Raw genomic sequence first — 17,025 nt, forward strand, 5'->3', positions numbered from 1 at the left:
TCCTTCCTACAGGCTGACTAGCCTGTCTCTCCCTTTCCAGGCTGCTCTGGGCTCTCCGAGGGGGAAGAACATCCTTCCTCTCTGTACCCGAGCGCCAGGTAACTAGCACAGGATGTGGGCTCAATAGATGCCTTGATCAATAAATCTGTATCTCAGACAAATATTTAAAAGCAACCAACTATCTTGGAAACAGAAATTGCTGGAAGGGGCCAGAGAGACAATATGGTGACTAAGGTGCATGTGGCTGACCCAGGTTCAATCCCTGGTACCCCATATGGTACCGAGCCTGCCAGGAGTGATCCGTGAGTGCCAAGTCAGAAGCAAGTCCTGAGCATAGTGGGACATGCCCCCCTGCTCCCCGCCACACACACACAAAAAAAAAATGCTGGTAGATGGAGGTAGCACTGTAGCACTGCCGTCCCACTGTTCATCAATTTGCTCGGGCGGGCACCAGTAACGTCTTCATTATGAGAGTTGTTACTGTTTTTGGCATAGCGAATACGCCACAGGTGGCTTGCCAGGCTCTGCCATGCGAGCGGGATACTCTGGGTAGCTTGCCAGGCTCTCCGAGAGGAACGGAGGAATCGAACGCAGGTGGGCCGCGTGCAAGGCAAATGCCCTACCCGCTGTGCTATCGCTCCAGTCCTAATTTAGGTGAAAGTATAAGAGAAAAAAGTAGCTGCTAGTCCTGGTGGTAATAAAAGAACAAATGGGCTAATTTGGGGGGGAAAAAATGGCTGAGTTCAGCCTGCTTCACCCCCTCTCCTCACAGCCCAGGCTCCCCACGGGACATTCCGCACACAGAACGCTGAAGAGAAAGGAGCTAAGGGGACATGCCGAGGGAGGCCTGAAAGCGGATCCTAGTGCGGCCTTCCTGGTCCGCCATGAGCGCGTCGGCCCCCAGGGTCCCACCACGGGCTTCCCAGCATGTAATTGTGGTGCGCCGGTGCCCCAAATCCAGACCGACATAATGCATCAAATCCTTTTTCCCTCAATCTGTCCCCAGCGAGGATCTCCCTCGGCCTCCCTCCTGCCCCTCACTCTCTCAGAGGTTAACGTTTAACAAATTACACTCCCAGCCTCCTTCCAGGCCCATCATCTTTTCAAGTTCAACGAGAGCGGAGCTCGCTGGCTAATTGTGAGTATCACGTTTCTCCCCGAGCTCCTCTCAGACCGCGCTCTGGTTCCGGCTGCAGAATGTTAACAGGCCAGAAAGCACAGGGGAGACAGAGCACTTTATCAGCCTCGTGCCTAAAATAATAAGCAAGTTTAAAGCAAACAGTTGGGAGAGATTGAATGGCACGCTCTACTGTCAGCAGGGGCAGAAACGGCCCAGCCCAGCGGCTGACAAATGATGAAACGGTCTTCTGGTCTCCTAGCGGGTCTTGTCTCTGACACCAGTACGTTTCTGCCGGTGTTTATAAACGGGGCTGTACATTTTTCACTTGGTTTTCTTCAGAACAAGTTCACAAAGTGTTCCAACTTTCCTCGCTGACCAGGCCAGGCGACACGTGAACAGGAGCCGTGCAAACACTCGCAGGTCCCTTCAGAGGGTCCCCGGCTTCAGAGGGGGTCCCATCGACTCCAGAAGGATGACAATTTTCCACAAGGCCAATTTAACAGCAATTGGATTTTTCCTGCCTGCCTGCACCATTAGCTGACAACCCACTTCTTCGATCACATCTGCAAACAGTTCTCCCACACAGCTCTGACATTTCCCACTTAAAAAAGCCATTTTCAGGAAGTCATTAACCCAAATGGAATCTTCCTGGTCAAGCGTGGGGGTACAGAAGCGCTTCAGGTGGGCAGGGCTGCAGCGACTCGGTTCCCAAGAAGGCATAAGCGAGGCCAAGTAGGACAAATTGGGAAAATCACACCAAAGAGTTATGAGACACAATAAAAACTGCAGGGGCTCACAGGATGGCTATAATAAAGCTTCCATTTTTCAGAGTACAATTCTATGAGAAGCATTGGCCATGCCTACTTTTTCTCACTACGCTGTACTAGCAAAATGCCTTGTTCACAGACACTAATATTTGCTGAATTGCAAAATGAATGTTCTCTCAACAAGCATTGTGCTCGAGTCGGTACAGAGGCCGCCTCCTTTCCTTTAACACCTCCCCAAGGCTGGGAAACAGGAATTAGACACGAGGACTGAGGACCAGAAAAGCCAAGTCACCATCCATGGTTACCAGTTATTAGGCGACAGGGCTGAGATTAAAATCCTGCTCTGTGACTAGCGCACATCCAAAAGAACAAAAGCAACCGCTGTTGGAGAGGATGTGGCGAGAAAGGGACCCTTCTACACTGCTGGTGGGAATGCCCACTGGTTCAGCCCTTCTGGAAAACAATATGGACGATTCTCAAAAAATTAGAAATTGAGCTCCCATTTGACCCAGCAATACCACTGCTGGGAATATATCCCAGAGAGGCAAAAAAGTATAATCGAAATGGCATCTGCACATGTATGTTCATCGCAGCACTGTTTACAATAGCCAGAATCTGGAAAAAACCCGAATGCCCTAGAACGGATGACTGGTTGAGGAAACTTTGGTACATCTATACAATGGAATACTATGCAGCTGTTAGAAAAAACGAGGTCACAAATTTTTTATTTAAGTGGATCGGCATGAAAAGTTTCATGCTAAGTGAAATGAGTCAGAAAGAGAGAGACAGACATAGAAAGATTGCACTCATCTATGACATATAGAATAACAGAGTGGGAGACTAACACCCAAGAATTGTAGAAACAACTACCAGGAGGTTGACTCCATGGCTAGGAGGCTGGCCTCACATTCTGGGGAAAGGGCAACTCAGAGAAGGGATCACCAACTATAATGTAGTCGAAGGCCATGTGGGAGAAGGGAGTTTCGGGCTGAATGAGGGCTAGAGACTGAGCACAGTGGCCACTCAACACCTTTATTGCAAACCACAATAGCTAATTAGAGGGAGAGAACAGAAGGGAATGCCCTGCCACAGTGACAGGGTGGGGTGGGGGGGAGATGGGATTGGGGAGGATGGGAGGGATGCTGAGTTTACTGGTGGTGGAATATGGGCACTGGTGAAGGGATGGGTTCCCGAATTTTGTATGGGGGAAGCATAAGCACAGATGTGTATAAATCCGTAACTGTACCCTCATGGTGATTCATTAATTAAAAATAAATAAATTTATTTATAAAAAAAAAAATCCCGCTCTGTGAAAGCCATGCTTGTCCACTCCGTCCACCCTCCCTGAACACCGGGCGGCCACTAACCTGGTGAGGTCCTTATATTGACGGTCTTATTGAAGTTATCCTTCAGCGCCTCCATCACAGACTTCATTTCTCCATCCACCTCCTCCAAGCTGATAATATCTTCAACCAAGGCAGCGTTGAGGTTCACTCTGGTCTGGGGCTGTCCCTTCCCTTTGGCTGGACGGTCAGCGTCCGAGAATGCGAGAACAGCAGCATAAACAGAGACGATCAATGGTGAGTGAAAAACTGCTGGTGAGGTCCAGAGAGATAAGACAGAGAAGCAGGCTCTTGCCTTGCATGCAGATGACCTGGGTTCTATCCCTGGCACCACAAATGGTCCCCCTGAGACCCACCAGGAGCAATCCCTAAGCAGAGAGCCAAAAGCAACCCTGAGCATAGCAGGATGTGGCTCAAACTTCCACCCAATGCCCTGTCCCCCTCAACACACACACACACACACACACACACACACACACACACACACACGGGGAAAAAAAAACAAAACTACTTATTTATATGCGGGGCAAAATGCCAGCTGCTGGGAAATGCTAGATCCCTGTCTATCGCTGTCCGTACTCTAAAACGCTTTACTGTGGGGCTGGAGCAATAGCACAGCGGGTAGGGCGTTTGCCTTCCATGTGGCCGACCCGGGTTCGATTCCCAGCATCCCATATGGTCCCCTGAGCACCGCCAGGAGTAATTCCTGAGTGCAGAGCCAGGAGTAACCCCTGTGCATTGCCAGGTGTGACCCAAAAAGCAAAAATAAATAAATAAATAAAAATTAAAAATAAAATAAAATAAAACGCTCTACTGAACTGAACAGAGCGTTTCTGAGGACAGCTGGCTGTGACTCCTGAGCCCGCTGAGCGGTGCCTGGAGCCAACCCTCAGCCCTTCCTCCTGAAATCATTTGACTCAAAGGGCAAGGGATTTGGCACAAGGGTTAGGACCATATCTTGCACAAACCCCACCTGAGTTGGACCCCAGCCCCACATGGCTCCCGAGCACTGCTGAGTGTGACTTTGCAGACCCTGAGCACTGCCAGGTGGAGTCCCAGAAACCTTCAAGGACCAACACCGTATACCTGGTGACCCACCCCCAACTCCACAGGGCCAGAGCACTGCACCACCCGCCCAAATGACCAAGTAGTGCAGGTGACTCCCTGAGCACTACTTGGGATCCCCCTCCCCGGAAAAAAAAAAAAAGACTTTAAGCTATTAGTGAAGGCATGAGCTTTGCTTACAATGAAACGCCCAGGGTGAGTTACTTTATTCTCACATGTTCTTTATAAAAGTGGGATAATCAATCGTGGTCCGTGGACCATGACTGATTAAAGGGCTGGGATCAAAGGATCAGACTCAGGTGGGATTTGTGCAAGACATGGTCCTTTGCATTATTCCATTCCCAGAAGTAATGCAAGGACTCTATTTCTTTTGTTGTTGTTTTGTTTGGGGGCCACACACAGCAGTGCTCAGGGCTTACTCCTGGCTCTTGCTCAGGAATCGCTCCTGGCGGCTTGGGGGACCATATGAGGTGCTGGGGAATGGAACCTGGGTCGGCCGACATTGCTAGGTGGCTCTAAGGACACAAATGAAGTCAGTCAAAACCTAAAAGAGCACTGGGCACAGTCCACATAACTCCTTACTTTTCAGGAAAAAAAATGTAAGATGGAAAATGTAAGGGGACTTGCCTAAAATTAAAAACAAATCCAAGGGCCCTGAGTGGTAGTACAGCAGGTAGGGCGTTTGCCCTACAAGCAGCCAATCCAGGTTCAATCCCAGGCATCCCATATGGTCCCCTGAGCACCACCAGGACTAATTCCTGAGTGCAGAGCCAGGAGTAGCCCCTGAGCATTGCTGAGAATGACCCAAAGGCAAAGCAAAACAAAACCAACCCAAGGTTTGTTTCCAGATCTGTCTAACTTTATCTTATTTCGTTTTGGGGCATATCAGGGCTTACAGATCATCACATGTGTGCCAGGGCTCGAGCCCAGGCCCCAGATCTGCCTAACTTTAGACCAGCGCTTTCCATCTGACTCTCTCCATAAGGTCTACTGGAGACACAGGAAACATACTTGCTTCTGACAAGACACCAACACAGGGATGCGCAGAGCAGCTGACAGCTGTGCAGACAAAGGCCGGGCAGCAGGGCAGCAGGGACGCGATCATCACACGCCACTAGAGAGCATCCACGTACAGAGACCTTTCCCGGGAGTAAAGCAAAGACTGTATCTCTTTTGCTGTTGTTGTATTGTTTGGGGGCCACACACAGCAGTGCTCAGGGCTTAGTCCTGGCTCTGTGCTCAGGAATCACTCCTGGCGGCTCAGGAGGACCCAATGAGGTACTGGAGATGGAGCCTGGGTTGGCCGCCTGAAAGGCAAGCACCCTACCCACCATGCTACTCCTCCAGCCCCTCTGTATTTCTTTAGGGAGGTTAGGGAAGGAGAAAAGAATTAAAATGTGTAAATAACTCCATAACTCCATATACTTGGGGTTATTCATTAGTCACAGATATTTGAGATCATTCTCAATACATTTTATTAAGAATCGATAATGTGCTAGACGGATCCTGTACTATTTTATTTGTATAGCCTATTATAATTTGTGGTGCAATTTCTAGTACATTCTACCAGCTATTCAAAGCATCGTCCTAAGATAGAGAGAATATCAATTACTACTGCCCCCCTTGAGCCGAGAAATCTAGGCATAAGCCCTCTAAATGTTCTGCCCAAGAATGGAGGGATACCCCAACGGGCTGAGCACCGAGGCCCCTGTTCAATGCCCGGCACCACAAAGTCCCCCAAACGCTGCCGGAACAACTGAAGTCATCCATTCCACTCTACACTTCTTAAACCCACTGTGCATGTTAACAGTCTAAGTTCTGGCTGGGGAGGCAGCTTGCTGGCAGAGCACTTGCCTGGCATGTGTGAAGTCCTAGGTTCTAACCCCGGTACCATGGTAGTGGGGAGAGGGGAGGAGGAAATTCCCATCGATATTAGAGTAGGTGGTGACATTTATGAATGAACTATGATACAGCCATGAGAAAGAACCACGGAGACCCGGAGGAATCTCAATTAACCTGACAAGTATAATGTGGAGCAATGAGGCCATGAAACAGGACAAGGGGCGGGGAGCTGTAGTGGCAGAGTGCGGGCCCCACACTGGGGAAGCTCCGAGTTCAATCCCTGCTCCCCAGTACTGCCGGGCGAGGCTGCAGGGGCCCTCAAGCACTGCCGGAGAGGCCCTCCTCCCGGAGAGGAAACTGAGGAGCCCAGAAATGTGGCTCCGTGGCACAGTGCAGTCCCTGCACGTGTGAAGTCCTAGTTCCGTCCCTGCGGCCCCCCCAAACCTGGAGCACTGGGATCTCCGTCATGTTGACGCCCCCCATGCCGCAAGTGGATGCCCCCTTGCACAAGAACTGTAGCTCCCTCCCCAACACCACCACCCCAAAAAACATGATCAATCCAACAGGAAGGAAGGGGAATAAAGAAAATGAAGACAAAGCACAAAACAATAGATACAAATACGCCATCACCACAGTACAAATCAACAGACCAAAAGAGGCAGGCAGCTGGCAGTCTGAGGTGGGCAGGGCTGGGAGACAGCGCACAGGGCTGCCGGGTTTGAGTCCGGGCACCGCCTGGTCCTCAGGCACTCCTGGGGGTGATTCCTGAGCACTGACCCGGGCAAAGCGCTGGAGCTCCACAGGTGTGGCCCAAGCCACCAATTTCCCCTTCAAAAAGAAGTTAGAGATTTTCAATCAGGAGGTTTTAATCGAGTCATGTGCAACAAATAACAGAGGATTTACAAAAACATAAGATCACCGAAAGCTGAGCACAGCGGGACGGAAGAGGTATAATCCTCCCATCACTACATTAATATCAGACAAAACAGGCTTGGAGACAAAAAACAAATCATTAGAAAAAGAGCCACCTCAAAAATAACAAACCATTCACCGGAAGGACAGAATTCCAGCCTCGAGAAACACAGCCGCCTGGCCTTTAGGCAGGTGTGGGGGCAGCGCAGGGTCACCCAACTGCCCGGCAAGCAAGCTGGGGGCTCTGAGAGCCCACCCCCGCCCCCAGCGTCTCCCACGGGCCTCGACGTGACCCCCAGGCCCCGACAACGTGGGCCACCTCTGCGCCCCCAGCCGCACAGCTCATGTGAGCCCCATGAAGACATGTGTGGCAGCCCCCAGCCCAGACAACAGAGGGGAGGGAGGAGAAGAAATGTTCTGGAAAGAAAGGAAAGTCTGATGGACCTACAGTAAGAGAGAGGATCTTCATACACCTGACTTCATATCTGATAAACTGAACATGTCTAAAAAATAAACCAGGGGTTGGAGCAATAGCACAGCGGGTAGGGCGTTTGCCTTGCACTCGACCAATCCGGGTCCGATTCCCAGCATCCCATATGATCCCCTGAGCATCACTGGAGGTAATTCCTGAGTGCAGAGCCAGGAGTAACCCCTGTGCATCGCCAGGTGTGACCCAAAAACCAAAAAAACAAAAAACACCAGAAAACTGAAATAGCACAATTTAGCCAGCTTAATCTAATTATTATATATAGAACTGTGAACCCAACTTCAAGAGAATCCATGTTCTTCTCAAGCATACTTTGACCTTCACACAAAAGCAACCGTCTTATCCCACAAACCAAACCTTTATGAATATCAAAGAAATCTTTTCCACGCAGAAAATATTCCCTGACCTCAATGGGATTAAACTAACTTCACAAAAAAACGTTTGAAATCTTTTAATGTTTCAAAATAACTCACTTGAGAAAAACAATATAAATTTGAAAATACCTAGAAATGACAGTAATTTATAAACACTGTGTAGCAAAAGCTTGCGGGATACCTAGAGTTGGACTGAAACAAAAATTTATAGCCTGAAGAGCTTGCAAGAATAAAGGTCAAACTTGAGCAAACTGGCTCAAAGAATAAGAAACAAGAAGGAAATAAGGGAAAGTAAAGAACAAAAGTGAAAAATCAATAAGATCAATGAGAGTTTATCAAAATTAAAGGTTCGCCTTACATGAGAAAATGTTCCACATCACTAATCATCAGGGAGATGCAGATCAAAACAACAATGAGATATCATCTCACACCACAGAGACTGGCCCACATCCCCAAAAACAAAAGCAACCGATGTTGGCGTGGATGTGGGGAGAAAGGGACTCTCCTTCACTGCTGGTGGGAATGCCGACTGGTTCAGCCCTTTTGGAAAACAATATGGACGATTCTCAAAAAGTTAGAAATTGAGCTCCCATTTGACCCAGCAATACCACTCCTGGGAATATATCCCGGAGAGGCAAAAAGGTATAGTAGAGATGACATCTGCATTTCCATGTTCATTGCCGCTCTGTTCACAATAGCCACAATATGGAAAAAACCAGAGTGCCCGAAAACAGATGATTGGCTAAAGAAACTCTGGTATATTTACACAATGGAATACTATGTAGCTGTCAGGAAACATGAAGTCATGAAATTTGCATATAAGTGGATCAACATGGAAAGTATCATGTTGAGTGAAATGAGTCAGAAAGAAAGAGACAGACATAGAAAGATTGCACTCATATGTGGAATATAATGTAACTGAGAAGTACAAGTTGGCAACGATGCAACTTCTGGCAGATATCTCTCTGGACTTAGTTACTAAAATACTAAATTACAGAAACCCAAAACTGAGAGGCCGCTAAGTGTGGGCACTCAACCTCATACCTCTTCATCCTCAGCAATGGAAAACAAATTATCTGATGCTTCCTTTTCAGTAGGTCTGACTTTAGGGGAGAGACTCTCCAAACAATAATAGTGAGTTTTGTTGAAATATTGTATGCAATTAAAATGAAAGTAAAGTGAAATTTATTAGTTACACAGGCGGGGGGGGGGGCTTAGGGTGGGGGGGCTAGGGGCGTGGGGGGGTTGGGGTGTGAGGGGGCGGGGTGGAGCTATACTGGGATTCTTGGTGGTGGAGTATGAGCACTGGTGAAGGGATGGGTATTCGAGCATTGTATAACTGAGATTTAAACCTGAAAACTTTGTAACTTTCCACATGGTGACTCAATAAAAAATTTTTAAAAAAAATAGTTCTTTTCTAAGTAGTGTAATCCTGAAAATAAATAAATAAATAAATAAAGGTTCGCCTTAGATGGTATTTTAAATTGACAAACTTTCATCAAGAATAATGGAGAAGGGAGCTGGAGTGATAGCACAGCGGGTAGGGCATTTGCCTTGCATGCGGCCAACCCAGGTTCGATTCCCAGTATCCCATATGGTTCCCTGAGCACCACCAGGGGTAATTCCTGAGTGCAGAGCCAGGAGTAACCCCTGTGCATCGCCGGGTGTGACCCAAAAAAAAAGAAAAAAAATTTGAAAGAATAACGGAGAAAACATGACTTAGATGAAAATAAATAAGAGAAATATGTTATCAAAGTAATAAAGATCTTAATCCTCTTAAGAGACTATTATTAAGGACTTTATACCAATAATTTTGAAAACTTTAGGAAAGTTTAAAATCTCCTAAAAACATGTAACTTACTAAAAGTTAAAGAACAGGAGAAAAATCTAAAATGTCTTAAATTATTGGGGCTGGAGTGATAGCACAGCGGGTAGGGCATTTGCCTTGCAAGCAGCTGACCCGGGTTCGATTCCCAGCGTCCCATATGGTCCCCTGAGCACCACCAGGAGTAATTCCTGAGTGCAAAGCCAGGAGTAACCCCTGTACATTGCCGGGTGTGACCCAAAAAGCAAAAAAAAAATAAAAATAAAAATAAAATGTCTTAAATTATTAAAAGAAATCAGAACCACGATTTAAAGTCTATCCACAAGTATGCATATATACTAACAGCAGGTCCAAACCATGCAAAGAACTGAGAATTCTGCTCTTCACAGACCCAACTCCATATACCACACCACTGGAAGGGAAGGAAGGAGGGATGGATGATGAAATGCCCAATTCAAGTTACAAGATGAAATAGTCTTGAGACCTGAAGAAGACAAGGAGAATTCCAGAAAGTTACGCCCACCCATATCAGAAAGTTAAATTAGCACACATCTCACATTAAAACTCAGTGAATCTAAGCTGCTACAGGAAACCCAGTAAATATATACAAATGATAATATCAAGCAAAGTACGCACACATTCTCTATGACGAACAGGTGGTGCTTATGCCAAGAAGGCAAATAGGTTAATGTCAGAAAAAGCTGCTGATGCTGGTTCCAGGTGTTAAAAGGGGAACGGATCAGAACACCATCACCTCAGTAAGAGCATTTGATCAACACTTAACACCCTGAGAGCTGGAGCGATAGCACAGCGGGTAGGGTGTTTGCCTTGCATGCGGCCGACCTGGGTTCGATTCCCAGCATCCCACATGGTCCCCTGAGCACCACCAGGGGTAATTCCTGAGTGCAGAGCCAGGAGTAACCCCTGAACATCGCCGGGTGTGACCCAAAAAGCAAAAAAAAAAAAAAAAAAAAAAAACAACCCAATACCATTGGAAACAAAAACCCTTAGGAAAATAGGGGAAGAATATATTTGCTTACAAAGTACTAACTAAAAAAATAAGCAAATTCTTGACAATATCCTATGAAAAATGATAGCACAGGGGTAAGGCAAATAATTGTCTCGCACACATCCAGCCCCAGTTACACCCCAGGGAAAGTATACTGTCCCTTGAGCACGACCAGGAGTGATCCCTGAGCACAGAGCCAGAGTGAGTAAACCCTGAGCACTGCGGGGTCATCCCATCCCATCAGGTACCAGAAAGGGGACCACCAGACCTGTCTGCCAGCCCCTCGCCACAACCACCACCGGGGGGTGGCAAAAGCAGCTGGGACAAAGGCAGAACCACCACCTGCCTTCAAGGACTCTATCCACGGCAGCCCAGAGCGTGTCTGAATCACAAAGTCGTCGAAAAAAATCCTCGAGAACAGGGAGAGACACTCTGAAGCTGCTGTATGTGTCCAGACTCAAGTTTTTTCATCTAATTTTTACTCTTACCCAACCCTTTCTGACACAGTTCCCTGAGCCCACCGGAACAGGGTAGGTAGAAGCCTCAGGTGCAAAAGTGTATGTGGGGGTGTGTTTGTGTTTGTTTCATTAAAGATGGCAGATTTCCAGAGCGGGAGCTGATTAAATTTTGTTTTTCTGAAAAGTGGGTGGCAGGCCAAGTAAATCTGGGAACCTCTGTGCTAATCCATCAAAATTCTGGCTCAACGACAGGGTGTTAGAGGCCAGAGAGATGGCTCAGAGATATGCCTCAACAGCTGAGCACAGGCACTGGGGGACGAGGGTGGGAGAGGTTGGGGGGCACGGACGGGGGGGGGGCAGGGGCAAGGAATGGCCCGGTACCAACGGGCCCCCGAGCACGCCATGTAGCCCCAAGCCCTGCCAGGTATGTCCCTAAAACCAAAACATTAAAAACTAAAAAGCTTTCAGCTTCTGTTAACATTTCAGGCTTTTTTTTACTTCCTGCTTAAAACATTTTTTTTCCCCTGGAACTTTTGTGTTACCTTCTACTGTGAGTGCTTATGTTAAGGGAAAAGTAGCTGTTTACGCGTTGTGCGATTTAAAAGCGCGGGTTTCTGTCTGTAAAGCAAGGTTTCCCGCACGCAAAGCGGTGAAGGGCCCTTTGAGCCTCCTCGCTCCAGACCTGAGGGCTGGGGCTCCTTGGCAGGAACCCTAAAAGGGACACATTCTGATGTGCTCTGGACTTAGTTCTTGCTTTTGTGAACTTCCTGGCAGCATCCACACGCGCCCTGGGGGCCCTGGCCCACTCCCTCGATGCCCAGTTCCAAGGCACCATGTATTGGAGGCCTGTCTTGGCATCTCATACCGAACAGTTCAACCTCGGTTGCATAAAGAGAAGTGTGCCTGGTTTTTTAAAAAAGAGTAAAACTTCAGCTGAGGAGCACGCTTCAGATAGCAAGGAACGCAGCGTAAGGACAGCTAAGTGAGTAGTTCACCTAAACTGTGAACTCAGAACTGAAGCCATAAATATAAGAAGAAGCCTGCCATGACAGAGGAGGATCACAGGTCCCAGAGTAAGAACGAGCAAACCACTACGGGACGCCGAGACGCACCCATGGAGAAATGAAACTCAAAGTCACACTTCCCACCTTACACCATATTCAGAAAGAAAATTCCATACAGTTTAAGAAACCCAATATGGAAAGCATCAGGCTTTAACGTATTCGAAGACATGCAACAGTTTTCTGACCTTAGGATATGGAAAGATTTGTTAAAGACAAAAGCACAGATGATAAAGAAAAAGATTAGGAAACATGGCAGAATAAAAATTCATGTTGTACAAAAGATATCATGAAGCAAATTCTGGTAATAACCCAATCCACGGGGTATTCCTAATAATGAAAGAATCCAAATAGGGCTAAAAGAACAAGGCAAACCAAAGACTTTCTACAAAGGTAAGTGAAAGACTACAGAAACTAAGTAAGTAGCCAGTTCTCATAATAAGGTGCTCACAGGCTACAGCTGGAACGGGGCGGCAGGAGACAGGAGCTGGGGTGGCAGGAGCCCAGCTGTCCAGCTCTGCCGCTAAGGAGCAATGGCCAATGTCGACACCTGGATCTCAGCTTTCTCGTGTGCAGAATGGAGAGGTCTGTGTTTCACTCAAGAAAGACAGGAACTGGGCCGCAGGGATAGTACAGCAGGGAAGGTGCTTGCCTTGCATGTGGTTGACCCAGGTTTGATCCCTGGGACCCCAAATGGTGCCCTGAGCACCGCCAGGAGTGATCCCTACGTGCAGAGCCAGGAGTAAGCCAGGAGTAACCGCCAGTGGTGACTCAAAAATTAAACAAAAGAAAAAAACAAAGAACAACAAAAAACAACATAGGAATTTCTTCTCTGGACCAACATAATTCCTTCAAAGGATAATTATGAGTATTTAGTTATTAAATGTAAGTGACGTTTTCCAAAATAACTGCATACAGATCAAAAGAGATTATTATCATCACTTGTAACAGAACATCGGGCACTTTTCAGCAGCTCGTCGATTTCCCCATCAGAGGAAAAGGGGAGGCCTGCACGAAACCCTGAAACAAAAGCCCACGGGAAAAAAGAATACTGAGCAACGTATTTCCAGCCCCATCCTGGAGGGTGAACTCATCCACTCTATCACCTGCTCCGCCCTTCATCGCAAATTTTGGGACTAACCCCTCATCAGTGTCAGGCCCCGATAGGCGCTGGACCAGACCCACCCTCATAGCAGGGAAGACATCTGGGCAACAGTCGTCAGCCCGACAACTGACGAGTACTGCGCTCTCCTCAGCATCAGAGATGAAACGACAAAGCCCCCAAGGGCTGCGCACCAGGGTCCTGGCCCAGTCCAGGAGGTCAGCGAGAGGCTTCCCGGAGGAGGAGACGCTGCAGCTGGAGCTGCCGCCCAGCGGTCGCATTCCCGGGCGAGACAGGCCATTAAGATCATCCATCTAAATCCACGGCTCTAGACCTGCTCTCCCAGCAACCTTCTGGTTCTAATTTTACTCCCAGCACAGATCTTGCGATAAGGAGCGAGGAGGTTGAGGCCGGCCACAAACACTCTCATCTGCGTGGCACTCATACCCTCTGCCTGGGAACCTGAAAGATGGAACGGAGCGCTTCCTGAAGCCCCACGAGAGCCCGGCCGGCAGCTGGGTGAGGAGAGAATAGATCCAACATGCCAGCTCGTCGCTGTGACCTGTGACCTGATGGAGTGAACCGAGGTCTCGGGTCCTCATTGGGCAGAGCGGGAGGCTGGGTACTCCTCTGGGGTCCCCTGCCCACTACGCCAACGCCAGGACAGAATTAAAGACAGAGGTCCCACGTCTCTACCTTTGGCTTTCTTGGTAGCAAAATGACGGATGGGCACGGCCGGACAGGTCATGAGCTGCTTGTGGCCATTCCTGCTTGCGCTCACTGTCTGCAGTGGAACTCCGGAAACGGGTCTGACGAAGGCTGCAAGGGAGCTGCCGAGGGCAGGCTGGACCCAGCGGAAGCACCGGAAACCCAAGGCCATGGCTGAAGACGGGAACTAAAAAAAAAAAAAGAGAGAGAGAGAAAGAAAGATCTATGTCAAACTGACTCTATCACAATGCCAGAGAAGACTGTGTCCCCTGTACTGAGCAAATCTTACCAGCTGAGTTACCAGACTAGGCAATCTAAGGCTCTCGAGTCCTCCTCCCAACAGCTACTCAAGGAAATACGACAGCCCATTTCATAAGACAGAAACACCAAAACTCACAGAGCTTTCCCTTGCGAAGTCTGTAGGTCACCAAATCCACGTGCTCTTTCCCACGCACCATACACCTCTAATGACAAGTGAGTGTCCATCAGCCTCTGCTCTAAATAAGCAAACTCAACCCCAGAGTGAGAAAAGGCAGAAAATCTGGACACAGTTATACTATAAAGAAGGAGGGCAGCGCACCAGAAGAGGACTTGAAACGATGTAAGAAAACCATTTCAACAGGCATAAAATGACTGGAAAATTCACACGACAGCATTTAATTAAAATTTTCTTTGGTTCCTTATGCACTGATTACCAATTAGAGCGCACTTTAATGTGTGCCTAAAGCCTGGTTTAAGTTTGAGGTTCCATGTCATAGAACTGAAGCTCTGGGAAATGTACCCCGCTTTGTGTTAACACAAGTTCCACATTATACTCGGGCCTCTGACCATGGAAGGATGTTTGAGCCAAAAGCTACCTCGGAGATAGACCAGAGAACTAGCTGACTGACAAATACAAATGTAGCACTAATAGCTTCTACTAGGAATCTGGCTAACATGCAGCTATGAAATTATGAACACTTAGCATCAAATACCTGGAAGAAACTCTCCTTAAAAATCAGGGGCCAGAGGAGGCTGGAGCAATAGCACAGCAGGTAGGGCGTTTACCTTGCATGCGGCCGACCCGAGTTCGATTCCCAGCATCCCATATGGTTCCCTGAGCACTGCCAGGAGTAATTCCTAAGTGCATGAGCCAGGAGTAACCCCTGTGCAACGCCGGGTGTGACCCAAAAAGCAAAAAAAAAAAAAAAAAAAACAGGGGCCAGAGCAATAGAATAGTGAATAGGGGGCTTGCCTTGCAAATGCTCAACTCGTGTTTGATCCCTAGCACCCCACATGATCCCCAAACCCCACCAGGAGTAATTCCTGAGCACAGAGCCAGAAATAACCCCTGCACACCACTGGGTGTGGCCCAAAATGGGGAAAAAATATTCTCATAACTCATTTAAAAAAAAACTGGGGAGGGGCCGGAGCGATAGCACAGCCGACCCGGGTTTGATCCCCGGCATCCCATATGGTCCCCCAAGCACTGCCAGGAGTAATTCCTGAGTGCAAAGCCAGGAGTAACCCCTGAGCATCTCCAGGTGTGACCCAAAAAGAAAAAAATAAAATAAAATAAAATAAAATAAAAAATAAAAAAAAAAACTGGGGGCTGGAGTGATAGCACAGCGGGTAGGGCATTTGCCTGGCACGCGGCCGACCCGGGTCTGATTCCCAGCATCCCATATGGTCCCCTGAGCATGGCCAGGGGTAATTCCTGAGTGCAGAACCAGGAGTGACCCCTGTGCATCGCTGGGTGTGACCCAAAAAGCAAAGAAAAAAAAAACCCTCATCCAAAATTTTTGATGTAGTAGAATGACCTAAATGAAGAGGTCAGAAAGATTTAAAATCCAACCCCAACAATACCGTCCTGGCTAACTGAATAACTCTGTACCTTGGTTTCCTTAGCTATAAACTAGGTATAATTATGGTTATCTCTTAGGGTTGGGAGAAATAAATGAAGTGATATAAGTACACCAGCTGGCACAGTGCCTAGCAGATAGCAGGAGTCAAAAACTAGGGTACCTACTGAGAGTTACCGCCTTTCTTTTAAGGGATTTCAAGCCAGGGTCAGAAATAATAAAGAAATTATGTGTGTAATTACTGATGTACAGAGTAGCCTAGAGACAGTGAGTTCTAGTGAGAATTTCAACTTTTGGTAACTCACCCCAACTCTCTGGGTATCACTACCCATTCTGAAAAACAAAAAAAGCCATTTTTTCTCTCTACAACTTCTTAAAATGAAATAGTGAATACATGTAAAACACCTAGCACCTTTCCAATTGAACTGATGTTCAAATGTCTGTGAATTCGACTGTATATATATCTTTAATGATTTTTTAAAAAAAAACACCTAGCACCATGCCAAGAATATAGTATTTGCTTAACTGATGATGAATATCAAAAATTGCTTAAAAGAAAAGCAAATGAGGGGCTGGAGCGAGAGCACAGCGGGTAGGGCATTTGCCTTGTACATGGCTGACCCAGGTTTGATTCCCAGCTTCCCATATGGTCCCCTGACCACCACCAGGAGCGATAGAACAATGGGTAGGAGTTTTGCCTTGCACATAACCCACCTGGGTTGGATCCTGGGTATTCCTGAGCACTGCCAGGAGTGACCCCTGAACACTGCTGGGCGTGACTTTTAAAAAGTAACTTTAAAAAGTCTGACCCAAGGGGGCTGGAGCAATAGCACAGTGGGTAGGGCCTTTGCCTTGCACACGGCCGACCCAGGTTCGATTCCCAGCATCCCATATGGTCCCCTGAGCACCGCCAGGGATAATTCCTAAGTGCAGAGCCAGGAGTAACCCCTGTACATCGCCAGATGTGACCCAAAAAGAAAAAAGAAAAAAAGCAAATGAGGAGCTGGAGCAAGAGCACAGCGGGTAGGCAGCCTTGTACACAGCCGACCGGGTTCGATTCCCAGCATCCCATATGGTCACCTGAGCACCGCCAGGAGTAACTCCTGAGTGC

General features: G+C 47.7%; 1 protein-coding gene across 3 annotated transcripts in view; it reads right to left on the reverse strand.

Moving 5' to 3' along the window:
* MRRF (mitochondrial ribosome recycling factor) overlaps positions 1-17,025 on the reverse strand; it is a 71,184-nt gene that overhangs the window by 48,912 nt on the left and 5,247 nt on the right. Inside the window, exons 1-3 of one of the 3 annotated variants that reach the window (XM_055135291.1) lie at positions 14,062-14,200; positions 6,788-6,965; positions 3,255-3,410 (exon numbers count right to left, since the gene is read on the reverse strand). In XM_055135291.1, the coding sequence (XP_054991266.1) occupies positions 3,255-3,321 (67 nt within the window). In that variant the 5' untranslated portion in view covers positions 3,322-3,410; positions 6,788-6,965; positions 14,062-14,200. Of the gene's footprint in view, positions 1-3,254; positions 3,411-6,787; positions 6,966-14,061; positions 14,261-14,470; positions 14,607-17,025 lie in introns of those variants that run through there. The other 2 variants (XM_055135286.1, XM_004613347.2) reach the window with 2 other exon arrangements.

The sequence above is a fragment of the Sorex araneus genome, chromosome 1 (assembly GCF_027595985.1).
Source record: "Sorex araneus isolate mSorAra2 chromosome 1, mSorAra2.pri, whole genome shotgun sequence".
Lineage (NCBI taxonomy): Eukaryota > Metazoa > Chordata > Mammalia > Eulipotyphla > Soricidae > Sorex > Sorex araneus.